Genomic DNA, 24,227 nt, shown 5'->3' with positions numbered 1-24,227 from the left:
AATTTTGCATGTGGAAAAAGGAAGTACACCCTTGGCTCTAATAGGTGGTATTGCCCCCTTTGGCAGAAACAACCTCAAGGAGGGGTTTCTCATAACTGTCTACCAGTCTCTGACATCGACTGGGATAAATTTTTGCCCACTCCTCCATGTAGAATTGCTTCAGCCGTGCGATGTTTGAGGGGTTTCTTGCATGCACAGCTCGTTTCAAATCCCCCCACAACATCTCGATGGGATTTAGATCCGGGCTTTGACTTGGCAATTCCAGAACCCTCCATTTCTTTCTTTTCAGCCAATCTTTGGTGGATTTACTGGTATGTTTAGGGTCATTGTCATGTTGCAAGGTCCACCTTCGTTTGAGCTTCAACTTTCCGACAGGTGGCTTCACATTATCCTCAAGCACCCTCTGGTACAATAAAGAATTCATGGTGGATTCTATGATGGTGAGCTGCCCAGGCCCTGATGCAGCAAAGCTGCCCCAAACCATAATATTTCCACCACCATGCTTTACAGTTGGTATCAGGTTCTTGTGGTCAAATGCTGTCTTTGGTTTTCGCCAAACATGTCTTCTGGTACTGTGGCCAAATAGCTCTACCTTTGACTCATCTGTCCAGAGCACATTGTTCCAGAAGTGCTGGTCTTTGCCTAGGTGTTCATTGGCAAACTTTTGTCTTGCCCTGATGTTCTTTCTGGACAGCAAAGGTTTCCTCCTGGCACACCTCCCATGTAGATCAAATTTGTGCAGCCTCTTTCTAATGGTAGACTCGTGCACTTTGACATCAACAGTGGCAACAGCTACCTGTAGGTCCCATGATGACATTCTGGGGTTCTTAGAGACTTCTTTCAGCATCTTGCGGTGTGCTCTCGGGCTGAACTTGCTGGGGCGGCCTGGCCTGAACAAGTTGGCAGTTGTTTGGAATCTTCTCCACTTGTCGATGATCTTCCGGACAGTCGAATGATTGATTTCAAATTGTTTGGAGATCTTTTTAAATCCCTTCCCAGACTCGTAGGCATAAATAAACTTCTTTCTGAAGGCCTCGGAGAGCTCTTTTGATCGAGGCATGGTGATGCCGCACACTTCAACAACAAAGAGCAAACCAAACTAAATGTCTGAGGTTTAAATAAGACAGGTTCCTCCAAGATCCTCTCTAACGATGTTCTAATCATTTGCACCTGAGCTGGTGCACCTGATTCTAATTTTAGGTATTTGAAGTAGTGATAAATGTAGGGGTGTACTTACTTTTTCCACATGCGAAATTTGCATTTATGTTTATTTAAATTATACAATGAACTACAAAATGTAAATGTTTCATGATATGTTGTTGTTTTATATCACCTTTATCTATCAATATTGTTGAAATGAAGATCAAATAGCTGTATGTTGAAATATGTGGAAAAAGTCAAAACTTTACATGGGGTGTACTTACTTTTTCACGTGACTATTTGGCCACAGTACCCGAAGACATGTTTGGTTAAAACCAAAGACAGCATTTGACCAAAAGAACCTGATACCAACTGTAAAGCATGGTGGGGGAAATATTATGGTTTGGGGCAGCTTTGCTGCATCAGGGCCTGGGCAGCTCACCATCATATAATCCACTATGAATTCTTCATTGTACCAGAGGGTGCTTGAGGATAATGTGAGGCCATCTGTCGGAAAGTTGAAGCTCAACCGAATGTTGACCTTGCAACATGACAATGACCCTAAACATACCAGCAAATCCACCAAGGAATGGCTGAAAAGAAAGAAATGGAGGGTTCTGGAATGGCCAAGTCAAAGCCCGGATCTAAATCCCATCGAGATGTTGTGGGGGGATTTGAAACGAGCTGTGCATGCAAGAAACCCCTCAAACATCGCACGGCTGAAGCAATTCTACATGGAGTGGGCAAAAATTTCTCCCAGTCGATGTCAGAGACTGGTAGACAGTTATAAGAAACCCCTCCTTGAGGTTGTTTCTGCTAAGGGGGCAATACCACCTATTAGAGCCAAGGGTGTACTTACTTTTTCCACATGTGAAATTTGCATTTATGTTTATTTAAATTATACAATGGACTACAAAATGTAAATGTTTCATGATATTTGTTATATTATATCATCTTTATCTATCAATATTGTTGAAATGAAGATCAAATAGCTGTATGTTGAAATATGTTGAAAAAGTCAAAACTTTACATGGGGTGTACTTACTTTTTCACATGACTGTATATATCATTTGAGGTTTATATTTCACAGTTTAAAGTTATATAAATTACAATTTTCAAAAGCTAGATATCAATTGAGGTTTTATCTCATAGTTCACAGTTATGTAAATTACAATTTGCAAATGCTCGATATCAATTGTGGTTTTTATTTCATCGTTTGCCCTGTCTGTTTGTCTGTCTGTGCACAGCACTACGTCTACACCGTTGCACGTAGACTCGCCAAACTTTACACACATATTTGTCTTGCCCTGGAATAGACTGTGCCCAATTTATGACGTCATCGGTCACGTGGTTCGGCCGCCATCTTGGAAAAACCGAAAAACTTTGCACCTCTATATCTCCGAAAGCACTGAATAGAAAAAAAAAGAGAAATGGCTCATTGTAAAGAACTCTCCATGGGGAATAAAATATGTTAATGATGATGTCATAGGTGCCTCCATTATGACGTCATAATTTGACAAGTACAAAACTTCATCCACACAAGATGAAATTTCTTGAGCGTCATGCAGGCATAAATTGGTGGAGAAAAAAAATGATGACGTCATCGGTCACGTGGTTCGGCCGCCATCTTGGAAAAACCGAAAAAAAGGTTGCTCCTCTATATCTCCGAAAGCACTCCATAGAAAAAATTGAGACATGGCTCATTGTAAAGAACTCTCCATGTGGAATAAAAGATGTTAATGATGATGTCATAGGTGCCTCCATTATGACGTCATAATTCGACAAGTGCAAAACTTCATCCGATTAAGATGAAATTTCTTGAGCATCATGTAGGCATAAATTGGTGGAAAACAAAAAATAATGATGACGTCATCGGTCATGTGGTTTGGCCGCCATATTTGTTTTAGCACAAAATTCATAAAAACCACCGAAAATACATCCTGGCGAGGGTTTTTTTTTTTTTGGATACAGAATTGAGGCTCGTGAAAGAGCTAACATTTATCATAAAAACAAATCAAAGAGACAAACAAAGTATATAAAAAGGGGAGCGGTAGACAAGATGGGGAGAGAAGGGGAAGCACATAAACACATTTCAGAGCAGGGACATCGGGAATGTGTAGGAGGGAGAGGGCATGGGGGGAGGCGGCATGGGAAGGGGGAGGGAGGTGGGAGAAGTATAAACACAAGTACACCAAGGACTTCCAGGAAAGAAGTTGGTATTTCAAAAAAGTGGATTTGGGGTGAAATTAGCGGGGGTAGAAAAGATCAAGGTTTTGGATGGGGGAAGATAAGAGATGGTGGTGAACAGCTGTTTTAAAGACCTGGAGGGAGGAGTGGGATTGAAGAGAGTGAGGGAGTTTGTTCCCCCACAATCTCTGATTGCTCTTTCTTGTTTAAGATTGCAATCCAAATTCAATGGGCTGATCCAGAGCATTGGAAACATCTCGTACTGAGACCTGGAGGACGATGATGTCCTTCTTTGGTTGTCGTGGAACACTCATGAAGGGGCCTGGTCTAGAAGATGTATTACATGCTGCATACAAGAGAGCGCCAAATATGCTCAATGGGAAAGCATCGCCAAAGGTACTATGAGGTTTCAGAATGGTTGCTACTGTGCTTTTGGAAGTATTTCTCCTGAAAAGAATACAACACTTGAAGAGCTGGAAGGTGTACTTGAGAAGGTGCGACAATCACCGACAGGGTATGGCACGTATGGGTTGAGGTTCCTTTTGAATTGGGTGAACATGTGTGTAAGCATAGAAATTGAGTTTGCAATGGTGTTTTGACCGACATGTTTGGAGAACAATCATACATAAAGAAAGGGAAGGCAAGAGGTGGTCTTCTCTGAATCAGTACCGTACATCAGAGAAACGGGTTGCTGGATGGGTCCTGCCATATGTGTCATATAGTATCAACTGCTATGGATAAACTGTTTAATGATGAAGATGATTAATGTTGAAAGTAAACATGATTTTTCCATTTTCATTTTAGAAAAAATGGTGGAAAATAGCAAAATCAATAAGTAGAAACAATCTTTGACATATAAATGGCCGCCATCTTAAATTATTGGTATTTTATTTGTAAATAATGACAGCATTAGCTCGTAGGTGCAGCTGGCTGCGGTCCATGCGGCGGCGCCCCGAGCCGGCCCCCCCTTGCCTGTTCGTCTTCCAAAGTTATGTCAGGGAAGGGAATCATTTAGTGTTGCACTAAGGACCTAACTACGTGTCTACAGGTGTGCATTGCCATAAGGGACAAAGGTTTGGCTACCAGGTGTGACACACAGGGGCGTTATTCTTTAATCCTTATTCTATTTAACACACGAACATCCTGGTATGTTCACAGATATACATCTTACCCGACAAAACGCCTAGACATGAAACTTATTACAGGTCAGATTCCTTACCGCGACAGACGAAGCACGTTACCTATTCAGATCTAGCTGGCTCTACATATCACTATCCCACCCGACATGACATAATGTGTAGATCAGTGACAAAAATCTCAATTTTATCCATTTTTAATTCAGGCTGTAACACAACAAAATGTGAAAAAGGCAAAGGGGCGTGAATACTTTTTGAAGACCCTGTGTATACGTTTTTCATTAATTAAAGGTATTGATTCCTAACTGAACTCAGACGAATACTGTAGGTTTGAAGAGTTAGAATCCCCAGATAGCTCTGTGTCGCTCACCTTTTAGTGAAGGTGGGGCATTCGTGCTGCATTTCCTTGGTGTCGATAAAAAGTCCGTAGGTGTTGCATCAGAACCCTAAGCAAGAATAACAAAGTGAGAAACATTTTAGTGACGTGGTCACATGAGGGGAAAACCAAAAATTTGAAGGAATAAAAGCCTTGAGGTGTTTGAAAGAAAATTGTGGAGAAGGTTAATGAGAATGAAACATGTTTCTCACCCACAAACAAACTTTAGTTTCTCATCCTCTTGACAACTAAGGCCCCAGCGACGTTACGCAATACGCATGTCCGCATACGGAATTCTTTCCATGTTTGAGAACTTTCTTCATACGTTGTTTTGTGATTGATTGCAAAATGAAAAATATTTTATTCCATAAATTAATCGAATTCGCCATCTCAGGACATTTGATTTGAAATGGATTGGTGAGTTCAAAATCGATACATTTTCACAAGTCAATCCGAAGATCAGAAGAAAACTTTTAAATTCGTTTATTGCGAACATGGAATGGTGATTCAACTTTTGGAAAATAAAAATACATGGATCCTTATTCCTTTCTGAAAATGCACAATGTGCCTGACGATCGATATAAATAGAACAAGTCAATGACTCACGGGCTCATGAGTCAGGGACTTTGGGTTTTTTATTTGTGAATTGTCAACACGAATCATCGTTTTTTATTTATTTAATTTGCTCTTGTGATGAAAACTTTACGATTGATCCACCGATGAGTCAAATGTCGCACATAAATGTCCCATGCACCGCACCTGCCAGCTCTTTACCTGTCCCTATATGTCAGAACAGTCGTGGGTTTGTAATTCTCACCATGGATTGAAATCTTCCCACGAGCAGTCCAAGTCAAAGGAGCTTCTGGTTAATGAGTGAGAGGTAGAATCGGCAATACCTGTCAGGATGAAGATCTTCAGGTGAATGAGTGAGAGGTAGATTCGGCAATACCTGTCAGGATGAAGATCTTCAGGTGAATGAGTGAGAGGTAGAATCGGCAATACCTGTCAGGATGAAGACCTAAAGGTTAATGAGTGAGAGGTAGAATCGGCAATACCTGTCAGGATGAAGATCTTCAGGTGAATGAGTGAGAGGTAGATTCGGCAATACCTGTCAGGATGAAGATCTTCTGGTTAATGAGTGAGAGGTAGAATCGGCAATACCTGCCAGGATGAAGAGCTTCAGGTTAATGAGTGAGAGGTAGAATCGGCAATACCTGCCAGGATGAAGATCTTCAGGTTAATGAGTGAGAGGTGGGATCAGCAATACCTGCCAGGGTGAAGATCTTCTGGGTAATGACTGAGAGGTAGGATTGGCAATACCTGTCAGGATGAAGATCTTCTGGTTAATGAGTGAGAGGTGGGATTGGTAATACCTGTCAGGATGAAGATCTTCTAGTTAACGAGTGAGAGGTGGTTTGGCAATACCTGTGAAGATAAAGATATTCTGGTGAATGTGAGAGGTATGATCATGAATACCTGCCAGGGTGAAGATCTTCTGGTTAATGACCGAGAGGTAGGATTGGTAATACCTGTCAGGATGAAGATCTTCAGGTGAATGAGTGAGAGGTAGAATCGGCAATACCTGTCAGGATGAAGATCTTCAGGTTAATGACTGAGAGGTGAGATCAGCAATACCTGCCAGGATGAAGATCTTCAGGTTCATGAGTGAGAGGTAGGATTGGTAATACCTGCCAGGGTGAAGATCTTCAGGTTAATGAGTGAGAGGTAGGATTGGTAATACCTGTCAGGATGAAGATCTTCTGGTTAATGAGTGAGAGGTAGGATTGGTAATACCTGTCAGGATGAAGATCTTCTGGTTAATGACTGAGAGGTAGGATTGGTAATACCTGTCAGGATGAAGATCTTCAGGTGAATGAGTGAGAGGTAGAATCGGCAATACCTGTCAGGATGAAGATCTTCAGGTTAATGACTGAGAGGTGAGATCAGCAATACCTGCCAGGATGAAGATCTTCAGGTTCATGAGTGAGAGGTAGGATTGGTAATACCTGCCAGGGTGAAGATCTTCTGGTTAATGATTTACATTCTGTGTGGCCACGATTTGATTGTTTTCCAAGTACTCTGGGTCAGGCACGTTTACATCACGTGGTACCTCTGGGCCCCCTCCACACGTTTACATCACGTGGTACCTCTGGGCCCCCTCCACACGTTTACATCACGTGGTACCTCTGGGCCCCCTCCACACGTTTACATCACGTGGTACCTCGTGGCCCCCTCCACACGTTTACATCACGTGGCCCCTCCACACGTTTACATCGCATTACCCCTCCGTGGCCCCTCCACACGTTTACATCACGTGGTACCTCTGGGCCCCCTCCACACGTTTACATCACGTGGTACCTCTGGGCCCCCTCCACACGTTTACATCACGTGGTACCTCTGGGCCCCCTCCACACGTTTACATCACGTGGTACCTCTGGGCCCCCTCCACACGTTTACATCACGTGGTACCTCTGGGCCCCCTCCACACGTTTACATCACGTGGCTCCTCCACATGTTTACATCGCATTACCCCTCCGTGGCCCCTCCACACGTTTACATCACGTGGTACCTCTGGGCCCCCTCCACACGTTTACATCACGTGGCCCCTCCACATGTTTACATCGCATTACCCCTCCGTGACCCCTCCACACGTTTACATCACGTGGCCCCTCCACATGTTTACATCGCATTACCCCTCCGTGGCCCCTCCACACGTTTACATCACGTGGTACCTCTGGGCCATGGATGCAAAGCTGCACTTCACACGTTTCACCTGCACATGGCTTCTTGTGAAACGAACCTCCAGCGACACCTGTCGATTACTCATAAACTTTGTGTAAAGTCAATTACTCATAATCTCAGTGTTAAGTGCATTACTACAAGTCTGTGTAAATTTGTTTACTAGTAATCTTTGTGTAGTTTATTTAATATTTGATCATCGGTCCATCATTAGCAATGTGTATGAAACCTACCATGAAGATGTAAACCCATGGCCAACGATGGTCCAACCTACCTGTGTGAGCTCGCAAAGTAAAGGTACCGGTACATATTTTGCTCTTCGAGTGTGTTGGTTATTGATTGATGCTAATATTTGCATCTTTATAATTTTGATCACGTGTTATAGTCAACAGACACCACTGTGTGCCTAATTCATAAGTTAAAGATTCATTTTATCAAAATCTACAATTCATGATGTTTCACCTTTTCGTGTGCATCGTTTGTGCAGAATTATAATCCTTGTTGTGTGAATCACAACCTTGCACGAGGGAACAAGAGTCGTCTGTGACGTCACACATGGTAATGCATGAAAAGACCTTCAGACGAAGATCCATTTTACCAAACATAGACTGGAACAATGGAATTTACAAAACGCGAAAACAGAAGAAACATGCAGGAATAACACCGGAATATAATAGGTAACAGGATAATGGAGCCATGATGCAGGAATAACACCGGAATATATAATAGGTAACAGGATAATGGAGCCGTGATGCAGGAATAACACCGGAATATAATAGGTAACAGGATAATGGAGCCATGATGCAGGAATAACACTGGAATATATAATAGGTAACAGGATAATGGAGCCATGATGCAGGAATAACACCGGAATATATAATAGGTAACAGGATAATGGAGCCGTGATGCAGGAATAACACCGGAATATATAATAGGTAACAGGATAATGGAGCCATGATGCAGGAATAACACCGGAATATAATAGGTAACAGGATAATGGAGCCGTGATGCAGGAATAACACCGGAATATAATAGGTAACAGGATAATGGAGCCATGATGCAGGAATAACACCGGAATATAATAGGTAACAGGATAATGGAGCCATGATGCAGGAATAACACCGGAATATATAATAGGTAACAGGATAATGGAGCCGTGATGCAGGAATAACACCGGAATATAATAGGTAACAGGATAATGGAGCCATGATGCAGGAATAACACCGGAATATAATAGGTAACAGGATAATGGAGCCATGATGCAGGAATAACACCGGAATATATAATAGCTAACAGGATAATGGAGTCATGATGCAGGAATAACACCGGAATATAATAGGTAACAGGATAATGGAGCCATGATGCAGGAATAACACCGGAATATATAATAGGTAACAGGATAATGGAGCCGTGATGCAGGAATAACACCGGAATATAATAGGTAACAGGATAATGGAGCCATGATGCAGGAATAACACCGGAATATATAATAGGTAACAGGATAATGGAGCCATGATGCAGGAATAACACCGGAATATAATAGGTAACAGGATAATGGAGCCATGATGCAGGAATAACACCGGAATATAATAGGTAACAGGATAATGGAGCCATGATGCAGGAATAACACCGGAATATATAATAGGTAACAGGATAATGGAGCCATGATGCAGGAATAACACCGGAATATAATAGGTAACAGGATAATGGAGCCATGATGCAGGAATAACACCGGAATATATAATAGGTAACAGGATAATGGAGCCGTGATGCAGGAATAACACCGGAATATAATAGGTAACAGGATAATGGAGCCATGATGCAGGAATAACACTGGAATATATAATAGGTAACAGGATAATGGAGCCATGATGCAGGAATAACACCGGAATATAATAGGTAACAGGATAATGGAGCCATGATGCAGGAATACCACCGGAATATATAATAGGTAACAGGATAATGGAGCCATGATGCAGGAATAACACCGGAATATATAATAGGTAACAGGATAATGGAGCCATGATGCAGGAATAACACCGGAATATAATAGGTAACAGGATAATGGAGCCATGATGCAGGAATAACACCGGAATATAATAGGTAACAGGATAATGGAGCCATGATGCAGGAATAACACCGGAATATAATAGGTAACAGGATAATGGAGCCATGATGCAGGAATAACACCGGAATATATAATAGGTAACAGGATAATGGAGCCATGATGCAGGAATAACACCGGAATAAATAATAGGTAACAGGATAATGGAGCCATGATGCAGGAATAACACCGGAATATAATAGGTAACAGGATAATGCAGCCATGATGCAGGAATTAACACCGGAATATAATAGGTAACAGGATAATGGAGCCATGATGCAGGAATAACACCGGAATATAATAGGTAACAGGATAATGGAGCCATGATGCAGGAATAACACCGGAATATATAATAGGTAACAGGATAATGGAGCCATGATGCAGGAATAACACCGGAATATAATAGGTAACAGGATAATGGAGCCATGATGCAGGAATAACACCGGAATATATAATAGGTAACAGGATAATGCAGCCATGATGCAGGAATAACACCGGAATATAATAGGTAACAGGATAATGCAGCCATGATGCAGGAATAACACCGGAATATAATAGGTAACAGGATAATGGAGCCATGATGCAGGAATAACACCGGAATATAATAGGTAACAGGATAATGGAGCCATGATGCAGGAATAACACCGGAATATATAATAGGTAACAGGATAATGCAGCCATGATGCAGGAATAACACCGGAATATAATAGGTAACAGGATAATGGAGCCATGATGCAGGAATAACACCGGAATATAATAGGTAACAGGATAATGGAGCCATGATGCAGGAATAACACCGGAATATAATAGGTAACAGGATAATGGAGCCATGATGCAGGAATAACACTGGAATATATAATAGGTAACAGGATAATGGAGCCATGATGCAGGAATAACACCGGAATATAATAGGTAACAGGATAATGGAGCCATGATGCAGGAATAACACGGGCATAAACAATACGTAACAGGATAATGGAGCCATGATGGAGGAATAACACCGGCATACTCGGGTAACACGATAATGGAGCCATGATGGAGGAATAACACCGGCATACACGGGTAACAGGATAATGGAGCCATGATGGTGGAATAACACCGGCATACTCGGGTAACAGGATAATGGAGCCATGATGGAGGAATAACACCGGCATACTCAGGTAACAGGATAATGGAGCCATGATGGAGGAATAACACCGGCATGCATGGGTAACATGATAATGGAGCCATGGTGGAGGAATAACACCGGCATACATAGGTAACAGGATAATGGAGCTGTGGAATAATAAAATATTCACATATATTGACAGCTGTTAATAGTTATTACATATGATAGTTATTACAGAATGTGATATTGTGTAAAAAAAGTGTTTTACCGTGCAGCTGAGCAAAAAGCCTTGGGATGGGAGCCAAGATGATAAAGTAGCCTCTATTAAAAGAACCTGTGCCCAAAAATAGGACATAGGACCAAGGCAGAAAATGCCGCTGGGCAATTCCTTCTCTAAGGTCATGGAAGAAGTGACCTCCCTCAACCGATCTCATAGAGCCAAATATGGCTCTATGGACGCCTCGGGGCATCTATATCTGGGGGACTATTTGCCTGGTTGACCTCTGCATGCCAATGCTCTCAAGATCAAAGGAGCTTTTTGTTATTTAAACCACGGAGAACTGAACAGTTAAACAGTTGAACTGAGAGAAGAACTGGACTGGGGATCTTCGAAGGAGAGAGGGAGAGACAGAGCTCTTTCACGATTCTGTGTAGAGAGAGAGAGAGAGATGTGGTTGATTGTAATGTATAACTATATCTTCGTGAACCTGTTCGTTGCAAGAGATTAATAAATTTATATTTAACTTGAGTGAGTCTTATAGAGTTTCTGGCTGAGATGCGTCCAAGAGGTCAACAAAGTTCTTTAATAATGTGGTGGCCCGTACGGGGAATAACTGCATGACTGCATGAGTGAACTAGAATCCGGGCACTCGGTAGAGCGCATACCTTCGCCGCAGCTACTGTTCTGTACTTGGCATGGGAGTGTATGCGATGTGAAACTTTATGTGAAATGCGATCGATTTTTAAAAATCAGAATTTGAGCAAATCTGTTTCATTCGTCTGTTAATATGCCTCCCCGATTGACAAATCTGCAATTTGAATTTCATTTGAGGTTGAAATGATTGCGGGAGATCGCGTTATAGTGATGACGTCTTGGATGGACATCCTCTTCTTCAGTCGCTCATAACTTTGAGTGAAATACGATCGAGTTAAAAATAGTCAGAATTTGAGCAAATCTGTTTCATTCGTTTGTTAATATGCCTCATCTCTTGACAAATCTGCAATTATAATTTTTTTTGAGGTTGAAATGATCGCGGGAGATCGCGTTATAGTGATGACGTCCTGGATGGACATCTTCTTCTTCAGTCGCTCATAACTTTGAGTGAAATACGATCGAGTTAAAAATAGTCAGAATTTGAGCAAATCTGTTTCCCAAAATCTAATCAAATGTGTCCCGTATAATAACCAATCATCCCACCAAATTTCATGCAATTCGGTTGAATACTTTTTGAGTTATGCGATTAACATACACACACACAGACATACAAATAAATACACAGCGATCAAAACATAACCTTCCGCTTTTGCGAAGGTAATAACTGCATGAGTTTAATTTTCAAACGATATTGATTTGAAAGCAAATTTAAATGTTATTTTTAGTTTAGTAGTCAAAATATATACCTGATTTGAATATTATTTGTGTGACGCATATAAATGAATATAACTTTTTGAATGTTTTAAGGAAAACAACAAATGGTTGAATGTGAAACTGTTATAAGAAATATATGATTAGTTAAAATATGGTGTTTTTATGATAAGATGTACCCTATCTGATTCAGTGTGTGTGGAAAGCAGATTCAGATATGGCTGAGTAAAAGGATAAGATCAGATCACATCCCAAAAGGAGTGCTAACGGAATTGGGAAGAAGTTCGAGAAAGAAAATTTGTGGCTAAAAATGAAGTTAATCTTGGCATACACCCTCCTTCTCAAAGAATGATGAAGACATTCTCCTTTGTAACATTGGAGATGGATGCTTACCTTCACCAAAGGAATTTATGTGACCATTTGCCTGGATCACACTGCAACATATGGAAGAAAAGGCGATCACTTACTTGTGTTCGAATGCCTCGAACATTCATCACGTCAGCAATTGCAGGACGACGACATTTTACCTGCAATTTCTACGGGATGCGGTGACGTGTGTCATTACTTCACCAACTTCCGGGGAGCCAGCATGGAGCTTCAAGCAAACGGCTGTGCCTTTTCCTCCACAACAGCTGTGCACAATTCTGCTGGTTGCTCCTGGTATGGACCATGGACGACTTGAACACCATGGTCCCAACATCGTTGTGGATGCATCTGGCATCCCTGTTCCACATCTTGCTGGCCAATCAACATCACATCAACACTTGCTCCATACTCACGATGAGTGAGGAGGCAAGTCGACTACAACTGGATGGAGGCCTTGTTCAAATCTACTATGGCTCACAGCAAGAGTGGCAAGGATGCTGCATGGAGAGCAGGGTCAGTTTATGACTCTGCCCAGCTATCACAACAGTGGAAAATCCTACGCGAAATAGTGTAGGTGCTATGAAGACATCAGAAGAAAATGTTTCATACTTGAATTTCAAACATGAGTGATCAGCCTCTTCTCTTCTTTTCAAACAAAGAAAGTCAATATTTGATTGGAGGCAAACGTTTTGCCAAATGTTGCAGTTGCTTTATTATTTTTAAATGGTGAATTAAAATCATTGCGGTAAAGGTGAAGGGTTGTATGCTTTATGCAAATGGATTGTATTATCAATATGGAAAGAGTCAATGAATAAAGAAATATTTTGTGATTAGATTCTTCCAGGATGACGGTGTATGCCTTAGGGAATTGGATTACCAAGGTTGTGGTGTGAATATTTAATGTGGTGATGTTTAGATTAATGGTTAATATAAACAAAAAGAAAAAATCAGGGACTGTGGAATAATAAAATATTCACATATATTGACAGCTGTTAATAGTTATTACATATGATAGTTATTACAGAATGTGATATTTTTCAATCCTGCCAAATCTCACTCTCTTACTACGTCTCTCCGAAAAGATCGACTGGACAACCCTCCCATCTACTTTCTCAACAATCCTCTCCAAGAAGTTCTGTCACTCAAGCTTTTGGGTCTCACTATCTGCCATGATCTTTCTTGGGAAAACCACATTTCCAAGCTGGCCTCCAAAGCCAGTCGCCGACTGGGCATCCTCCGTCGTGCGAAGTCCTTCCTCGGCACACCTGAGCTCCTCACCACATACAAGGCTTTCATCCGCAGCTCAATGGAATACTGTTCTCCCCTATGGGCTGGTGCTCCTGCCTCACACCTGGCTCGGCTTCACGCTGTTGAATCCAAAGCTTTCAAAATCATTGGAATCTCCCGCGATGAAGCTATCTCTGAGGGCCTTTCACTCACTCACCGCAGGCAGGTAGGTGGTCTTTCTGTCTTCTACCGACTCCTCTCCGGCCTTGCTCCCCCAGCTCTCTCCGTGCTCTGTCCCCCAAATATTCCTACAGGTCGCACAAGATCTGCCAGCAACCCTCTGATGGTTAAACTGCCGAAATCTCGGCTCTCTGCTCACCTTCACTCTTTCATTCCTCTTTTCTCCCGCCTGTGGAACAAACTCCCACACTCCCTTCAATCCCTCTCCTCCCTCCAGGTCTTTAAAACAGCTGTTCACCACCATCTCTTATCTTCCCCCATCCATAACCTTGATCTTTTCTACCCCCACTAATTCACCCCAGATCCACCTTGTTTGAAATTCCAACTTATTTCCTGGAAATCCTGGCAGTGTCCATATGTTTATACCTCTCCCACCCCCCCCCCCCCCTTCACATGCCTCCCCCCCTTCACATGCCTCCCCCCCAAAGCCCTCTCCCTCCCACAGATCTCTCGATGTCTCCATGTCTCTCGGTCCCTGCTCTCAAATGTTGTGTTTGTGTCCTTCCCCCTCTCTCCCCATCTTGTCTACCGCTCCCGATGTTATTTGTTTTATGTGTCTGTTTGTCTTTCTGTGTGATTAATTTTCGCTCTTTCACGAGCCTCGATGTTGTATACAAAAAAAAAAAAAAAAAAAAAAAAAAAAAATGGTGTAAAAAAAAGTGCTTTACCGTGCAGCTGAGCAAAAAGCCTTGGGATGGGAGCCAAGATGATAAAGTAGCCTCTATTAAAAGAACCTGTGCCCAAAAATAGGACATAGGACCAAGGCAGAAAATGCCGCTGGGCAATTCCTTCTCTAAGGTCATGGAAGAAGTGACCTCCCTCAACCGATCTCATAGAGCCAAATATGGCTCTATGGACGCCTCGGGGCATCTATATCTGGGGGACTATTTGCCTGGTTGACCTCTGCATGCCAATGCTCTCAAGATCAAAGGAGCTCTTTGTTATTTAAACCATGGAGAACTGAACAGTTAAACAGTTGAACTGAGAGAAGAACTGGATTGGGGATCTTCGAAGGAGAGAGGGAGAGACAGAGCTCTTTCACGATTCTGTGTAGAGAGAGAGATGTGGTTGATTGTAATGTATAACTATATCTTCGTGAACCTGTTCGTTGCAAGAGATTAATAAATTTATATTTAACTTGAGTGAGTCTTATAGAGTTTCTGGCTGAGATGCGTCCAAGAGGTCAACAAAGTTCTTTCATAGAGCCATGATGGAGGAATAACACCGGCATACATAGGTGACAGGATAATGGAGCGATGATGGAGGAATAACACCGGCATACACGGGTAACATGATAATGGAGCCATGATGGAGGAATAACACCGGCATACATAGGTAACAGGATAATGGAGCCATGTTTGAGGAAAACACCAGCATACAGTCACATGAAAAAGTAAGTACACCCCATGTAAAGTTTTGACTTTTTCAACATATTTCAACATACAGCTATTTGATCTTCATTTCAACAATATTGATAGATAAAGGTGATATAATATAACAAATATCATGAAACATTTACATTTTGTAGTCCATTGTATAATTTAAATAAACATAAATGCAAATTTCGCATGTGGAAAAAGTAAGTACACCCTTGGCTCTATTAGGTGGTATTGCCCCCTTTGGCAGGAAACAACCTCAAGTAGGCGTTTCTTATAACTGTCTAGCAGTCTCTGACATCGACGGAGAAATTTTTGCCCACTCCTCCATGCAGAATTATTTCAGCTGTTGCTATGTTTGAGGGGTTTCTTGCATGCACAGCTCGTTTCGAATCCCCCCCACAACATCTCGATGGGATTTAGATCCAGGCTTTGACTTGGCCATTCCAGAACCCTCCATTTCTTTCTTTTCAGCCATTCCTTGGTGGATTTTCTGGTATGTTTAGGGTAATTGTCATGTCGCAAGGTCCACCTTCGGTTGAGCTTCAACTTTCCGACAGATGGCCTCACATTATCCTCAAGCACGCTCTGGTACAATGAAGAATTCATAGTGGATTCTATGATGGTGAGCTGCCCAGGCCCTGATGCAGCAAAGCTGCCCCAAACCATAATATTTCCTCCACCATGCTTTACAGTTGGTATCAGGTTCTTGTGGTCAAATGCTGTCTTTGGTTTTCGCCAAACATGTCTTCTGGTACTGTGGCCAAATAGCTCTACCTTTGACTCATCTGTCCAGAGCACATTGTTCCAGAAGTGCTGGTCTTTGCTGAGGTGTTCATTGGCAAACTTTAGTCTTGCCCTGATGTTCTTTCTGGACAGCAAAGGTTTCCTCCTGGCACACCTCCCATGTAGATAAAATTTGTGCAGCCTCTTTCTAATGGTAGACTCGTGCACTTTGACATCAACAGTGGCAAGAGCTACCTGTAGGTCCCGTGATGACATTCTGGGGTTCTTTGAGACTTCTTTCAGCATCTTGCGGTCTGCTCTCAGGCTGAACTTGCTGGGGCGGCCTGGCCTGAACAAGTTGGCAGTTGTTTGGAAACTTTTCCACTTGTAGATGATCTTCTGGACAGTCGAATGATTGATTTCAAATTGTTTGGAGATCTTTTTAAAAACCATTCCCAGACTCGTAGGCATCTATAACCTTCTTTCTGAAGGCCTCAGAGCTGTTTTGATCTAGGCATGGTGATGCCGCACACTTCAACAACAAAGAGCAAACCAAACTAAATGTCTGAGGTTTAAATAAGACAGGTTCCTCCAAGATCCTCTCTGACGATGTTCTAATCATTTGCACCTGAGCTGGTGCACCTGATTCTAATTTTAGGTATTTGAAGTAGTGATAAATGTAGGGGTGTACTTACTTTTTCCACATGCGAAATTTGCATTTATGTTTATTTAAATTATACAATGGACTACAAAATGTAAATGTTTCATGATATTTTGTTATATTATATCACCTTTATCTATCAATATTGTTGAAATGAAGATCAAATAGCTGTATGTTGAAATATGTTGAAAAAGTCAAAACTTTACATGGGGTGTACTTACTTTTTCACCTGACTGTATATAGGTAGTTGGATAATGGAGCCTGAGGTTACGCCTGAGCTAATTTACAATTGCTATTATAAGGGGGGTGCACACTTATCCACCCAAGATATTCTAGTTTTGTATTATTCATTAATTTTCTGATATTTGTAGAATCTGTTTTGCACACAGAAGTTGTGGTTTACGATGTGCAAATAAAGGTGGAAAAACTCTGATTGAATGCAATTTAATTCCAGGTTATAAGGCAACAAAAGGTGAAAAGTTTGAGATTGACAAACAGGATTTGATGATTCGGAATTTCACCATTTATGAATGTGCAAACATCGGAGTTGTTGACTGTATCGATGATGAGGATGGGTGTCGGGATATGCACTCTTACTCACCGAATCTTCTGGACTTTCATCTCGTCCTAAGGGTAGATACGAGGACAGAATGAGCACACAGGTACAGTGGTAAACACACGTGAAGAGATCGAGTCAAAATGTTACCACAAGTTACCAATTACTCTCCATTAAACATGTGATGGTGTTTTTATTGGCATGACCTGATAGTGTTCAAATATGATATCCCCTCTCCATCACCACCCCACTCACCCTCACAATGCCAGAAACCTGGGTTTACACAATCTCTGCACAAACCTTAGATCAATGTTAAAGAAAGGCTAATGGACATGTCGACAATATAATTTGGCTGTGACTACAGGCAGGTGTCTTTACCCCCAAATTATTTGTACCATCTGGTTTCGCTGTTGGGTTCATCTTCCACGAGCATCTCACTAACATCTCAATTGCACTTGTTTCCAGATGTCAAGGCTCATATAAAACCAGACGACAGAAGATGAGAGGACAATATACCGATAATGAAGCGGAGAGGAACGAGTGGATCATGGGACAGACACCCAGGTACAGTACCTTCCAAAAGTATTCATACCCCTTGGCTTTTTCACATTTGTTGTTACAGCCTGAATTAAAAAATTGATTAAACTGGGATTTTTGTCATTGATCTACATATAACACTGGTCAACAGCCAAATTGGTTCTGACATATTTTCAACAGTTTTAACTAACTTGGTGCCCACGAATCCGAATCTGACCTTAAAATTTCGCTATCACGTAACCTTGACGTAGTACATCATAAGTGTGGAAAAAATCTTTAGAGCATGCAAATTTCTTGATTAAGTCTCAATAAGTCTATTTATTGTCACAAAAAATAATATGAACTTAAAGTTTTTATTTACATCACATAAAAAGTGCTTCTGAACTTTAATTTTGCGTTTGTAGGAGCAATCACTTTCACGCTGTGAAGTACAACAGTAGTCACCCATCATGTTTGGATTGAATCGGCCTTGATATCGAGTCTCCATGGTGGCAATTTCCTGGTGAAACCTTTCTCCATGTTCATCACTTGATTGAATCGGCCTTGATATCGAGTCTTCATGATGGCAATTTCCTGGTGAAACCTTTCTCCATGTTCATCACTTGATTGAATCGGCCTTGATATCGAGTCTCCATGATGGCAATTTCCTGGTGAAACCTTTCTCCATGTTCATCACTTGATTGAATCGGCCTTGATATCGAGTCTCCATGATGGCAATTTCCTGGTGAAACCTTTCTCCATGTTCATCACTTGATTGAATCGGCCTTGATATCAAGTCTCCATGATGGCAATTTCCTGGTGAAACCTTTCTCCATGTTCATCACTGACATCGCCAAGATTTTGTGGAAAGAAGTCCAGATGAGAATGGAAGAAATGTATCTTGAGTGACATTCGAGCACCGAGCGCCTGGTAACTCTTCAACATCTTGTCCACAAGCTCTTCATAATTTGGTGCTCGAAAGTTTCCAAGGTAATTGTCAGCAAGAGCCACAAAGCTATCCCAAGCGACGCTTTCCAGCTCAGATAGTCTCGTTACAAAGTCCTGATTAGTGAGTACAAGACGAATTTGAGGACCATTGAAAACACCCGCCTTTACTTTGGCCTCAGATGCAATGCCTTGGAACTTCATTAGCAAGTGGTGGAAGCCAGCACCATCTTGATCCATGGCCTTCACAAAGTTCTTCATCAAACCAAGTTTTAAATGAAGTGGTGGTAAGAATACCTTCTCAGGGTCAACAAGAGGTTTGTGAATTTCAAATGAAGTGGTATTCCTATGGTATACTGGTTCTCAAAAACTGGATGTGCTCGTGAAAATTGGGATATCATAATCGAAATCTACAGGTTCATGCTGGTTAGAATCACCTCAAAATTTACTAGAACAATAAAACTTTTAAAAATTTGTTGTCCAGTGTAATAGCCCATAATGTTGGTGGTTTTTTTTTATTAGAAATCTTTACAAAGTAATTTAAAAAAGAAACAAAAAAATATCAAATTTACATAAGTATTCAACCCCCTGAGTCAATACTTCATAGAAGCACCTTTGGCAGCGATTACAGGTTCGAGTCTTCTTGGGTATGTCTGTATCAGCTTTTACATCTGGATTTGGGGAGTTTCTCCCATTCTTCCTTGCAGATTTCCTCAAGCTCTGCAAAGTTGGATGGGGAGCGTCGGTGAACAGCGATCTTCAAATCTTTCCACAGATTCTCAATGGGATTCAAGTCTGGGCTTTGGCTGGGCCAATCAAGGACTTTCACGTTCTTGTTCTGAAGCCATTCCAGTGTTGATTTGGCTATATTATTGGGGTCATTATCCTGTTGGAATGTAAATCTTCGCCGCAGTCTAAGGTGTTTTGCACTCTGAAGTAGGTTCTCCTCAAGGATTTACCTGTATTTGGCTCCATTCATTGTTCTCTTCCTTACGGTGTTCGATGGGTGACAAGCTGTGTTCTATTTCCATAAGATGTAGCACTTTGCATTCAGGCCAAAGGGTTAACTTTTCGCCTCATTAGACCACAGAATATTTTGCCTCATGCTCTGTTTTTTTATGGCCTTATTGCAAACACCAGGTGTGCTGTCATGTACCTTTTTATCAGGAGTGGCTTATGTCTGGCCATTCTCCCATAAAGCCGAGATTTATGAAGTGCTGCAGAGACTGTTGTCCTTCTGGCAGGTCCTTCCATCTCAGCCAAGAACTCTGTAGTTCTGACAGAGTGGTCATTGGGGTTCTTGGACGCCTCCCTGACCAAGGTCCTTCTTTCCCGGTTGCTCAGTTTGGTCGGACGGCCAGGTGAAGGAAGAGTCTGGGTAGTTCCATATTTTTCCATTTCCTAATGATGGAGATCACTGTGCTCTTGGGAACTTTGAACACTCTAGAAATTGTTTTATACCCTTCCCCAGATCTATGCCTCCTCACAATTCTATCTCGGAGTTCTATGTACAATTCCTTGTACTTCATGGTAGAGTTTCTGCTCTGACATGCATTGTGAACTGTGGGACCTTATATAGAAAGGTGTGTTTCTTTCTAAATCATGTCCAATCAATTGAATTGGCCACAGGTGGATTCCAATCAAGGTGTAGAGACATCTCAAGGATGATCAAAGAAATTGGATGCACCTGAGCTCAATTTGGAGGGTCATGGCAAAGGGGCTGAATACTTATTGATGCAAGACATTTCGGCTTTTAATTTTTAATTATTTTGTAAAAATTCTACAAACAATATTCCACTGAGATTATGCGGTATTATGTGTAGATCATTGATTTGTAAAAAATCTCAATTTAATCCATTTTAAATTCAGGCTGTAACAACAAAATGTGAAAAAGTCAAGGGGTGTGAATACTTTCTGAAGGTACTGTAAATGACAGACAGGAACCGAAGCAGACACAACAGTGCAGTGAGGATGCAAGCTGACAGCTAGGGTGAGGGGCACTGAAAGAGCTGGTAAACAAGGTAAATGCAGACGGAGAACGCTCCAGGTGGAAAACAAGGAGAAATGACTGTCATGATGCATTCAAGTTCTTTTGGATCAGGAACGGTATTGAGTTGTTTTTGTAACTATTTTAGCTTCCTACTGTATATAATGCATGTGCTCTTACATGTTTGTACGTTTTATGATTAAAATTCAACAATTGAAGATGAATGAACACTGTGTTCATATTATTTCAAAGTCACATGAGCATGGTAAGCCAACTGCTTCTTCATTTGTTTGAATGAATGAATGAATGAATGATCGTTTTAAGGCCATTTTCGCGGGGGTTAGCCTTTCGGGTCCCATGACAATCATGGTTCCCTGTTTGAGGCAATGTTTTTATGGCCGGATGCCCTTCCTGACGCCAACCCTTGGTCGCCTCTTACGACGCGCAGGGATACGGTGTACCTATTCTAAACCGGGGTACACACCGGGAGTACACACTTGTTTGAGCTACTTTGATTTCTGTTCGGATGTCATATCATCGCAGCCATGTCTAAAATCACACGGTCTTGAAAAACAATCATTTTGATCTTGATTTCCTATCATATTACTTTCAATAAATACCACCTGACATCCTAAAGGAAAACGTGCTGGGGAAGTTTCTGTGTAGCATTTGATTAGTTCCCTGCAAAAGAGCCATGAATTTAAGTGGACATCATTTTCTAGAACTTAAGTAGACATCAGTTTCTCGAACTGAAGCAGATATCAGTTTCTAAAACTTAAGCGGACATCAGTTTCTCGAACTTAAGCGGACATCAGTTTCTCGAACTTAAGCGGTTATCTGTTTCTCTAACTTAAGCGGTTATCAGTTTCTATAACTTAAGCGGACATCAGTTTCTAGAACTTAAGCGGACATCTGTTTCTCTAACTTAAGCGGTTATCAGTTTCTCGAACTTAAGCGGACATCAGTTTCTAGAACTTAACCGGACATCAGTTTCTATAACTTAAGCGGACATCAGTTTCTAGAACTTAAGTGGACATCAGTTTCTAGAACTTAAGCGGACATCAGTTTCTCAAACTTAAGCAGACATCAGTTTCTAGAACTTAAGCGGACATCAGTTTCCGGAACTTAAGCGGACATCAGTTTCCGGAACTTAAGCGGACATCAGTTTCCGGAACTTAAGCGGACATCAGTTTCCGGAACTTAAGCGGAGATCAGTTTCTAGTTTGAGTGATTCAGTGTGAATGAAAGGTTTATTTCTCTTTTAAAGTAATGACGATTATGAACCCATGAAGTTCTTTTGAAATTCCTCAAAGTATTTGATCAAGAGAAGACTCAATTTTGGGTAGTTTAAGGTGAATCATCAGTAAAGGTAACAGTGTATAGAGGTGTAAGAATCTCTTGTTCAGGACAAACAGTTATCGCGTTTCACACCTTCTGTGACAACATGTCACTTACAGCTGCGTCAACCTATAACGAATTCACGCCATTCTGATTTCATCTTATCCAGGGATGGATCATCTCTGTTGTCTGGCATTTAAGCATGAAGGTGGTGTGATGGCGGTCTTGGTCCAAATGAGTGATAGAATGAACAACATTCGTTTTATTGCCATTTGTTACTTGCAGTGAAGCTCAGCCAGTTGTTGTGTTTCGTTGTGTTTCGGTGTTGTGTTTCATTTGAGGTTATTAACACGTTCATTCATCAGCTTAACAAATATTCAAACAGAGAGCAGATCAGTGTTATTTAGCAACGTGTACCTGTGTGACGTCACGACAGATCGGGTATCCGTTTGCACAGATCGATCGTTAAGCTTTGTTTCGATTTTAATTTATACATTATTGTTTTTACAACAACGATTGCTCAAAAATAAATAAGGAGGAAATATAAGATACCATATAACCAACCCAGAGAAAACTTTAAAAACTAACTTTTGTAAAGCACGTGGTTTGTTCATTGAAATTTCTTGTTTCATGCTTTTTGCCCAAACTCCAAGGCAAACAACTTGAGATTTGAAATTTAAAAAATGATTTGAAATAATTTTGGTATTTAAAATATTTAAAACGACATCCAAAGCTAACACCTTGAAATTTGAAATATAGTATTTAAAATGGCAGCCAAAGCTAACACCTTGAGATTTGAAATATTTAAAATGATTTGAAAAGATTTGAATTGATTTGAAGATTTAAAAAAAAAATGATTTGAGATGATTTGAAGATTTGAAATATTTAAAATGATATCCAAAGCTAACACCTTGAGATTTGAAATATTTAAAATGATTTAAAATGATTTCAAGATTTGAAATATATAAAATGATTTGAATTGATTTAAGATTTGAAATATTTAAAATGATTTGAAATGATTTTAATATTTGAAATATTTAAAATGATTTGAAATTATTTTAAGATTTGAAATATTAAAAATGATTTGAAATGATTTTAAGATTTGAAATATTTAAAATAATTTGAAATGATTTTAAGTTTGAAATATTTAAAATGATTTGAAATGATTTAAGATTTGAAATATTTAAAATGATTTGAAATGATTTTAAGATTTGAAATATTTAAAATGATTTGAAATTATTTTAATATTTGAAATATTTAAAATGATTTGAAATTATTTTAAGATTTGAAATATTTAAAATAATTTGAAGTGATTTTAATATTTGAAATATTTAAAATGATTTGAAATGATTTTAAGATTTGAAATATTTAAAATGATTTGAAATGATTTTAAGATTTGAAATATTTAAAATGATTTGAATTGATTTAAGATTTGAAATATTTAAAATGATTGGAGATGATTTTAAGATTTGAAATATTTAAAATGATTTGAAATGATTTTAAGATTTGAAATATTTAAAATGATTTGAATTGATTTAAGATTTGAAATATTTAAAATGATTTGAATTGATTTAAGATTTGAAATATTTAAAATAATTTGAAGTGATTTTAATATTTGAAATATTTAAAATGATTTGAAATGATTTTAAGATTTGAAATATTTAAAATGATTTGAATTGATTTAAGATTTGAAATATTTAAAATGATTTGAATTGATTTAAGATTTGAAATATTTAAAATGATTGGAGATGATTTTAAGATTTGAAATATTTAAAATGATTTTAAGATTTGAAATATTTAAAATGATTTGAAATGATTTTAAGATTTGAAATATTTAAAATGATTTGAAATGATTTTAAGATTTGAAATATTTAAAATGATTTGAAATTATTTAAGATTTGAAATATATAAAAT

At 40.0% G+C, this 24,227-nt stretch overlaps 1 protein-coding gene across 3 annotated transcripts in view; it reads right to left on the bottom strand.

Moving 5' to 3' along the window:
- Positions 1–24,227, bottom strand: part of LOC137429576 (uncharacterized) — a 95,695-nt gene that overhangs the window by 27,993 nt on the left and 43,475 nt on the right. For all 3 annotated transcript variants that reach the window (XM_068119591.2, XM_068119592.2, XM_068119594.2), the window contains exons 3-4: positions 17,573–17,598; positions 4,834–4,909 (exon numbers count right to left, since the gene is read on the bottom strand). In XM_068119591.2, the coding sequence (XP_067975692.2) occupies positions 4,834–4,909; positions 17,573–17,598 (102 nt within the window). The remainder of the gene's footprint in view (positions 1–4,833; positions 4,910–17,572; positions 17,599–24,227) is intronic.

The sequence above is a fragment of the Myxine glutinosa genome, chromosome 6 (genome assembly GCF_964187855.1).
Source record: "Myxine glutinosa chromosome 6, kmMyxGlut1.1, whole genome shotgun sequence".
Taxonomy (NCBI): Eukaryota; Metazoa; Chordata; class Myxini; order Myxiniformes; family Myxinidae; genus Myxine; species Myxine glutinosa.
The sequence above is the reverse complement of the archived record's forward strand: the minus strand, read 5'-3'. Positions and strand labels throughout refer to the sequence as shown.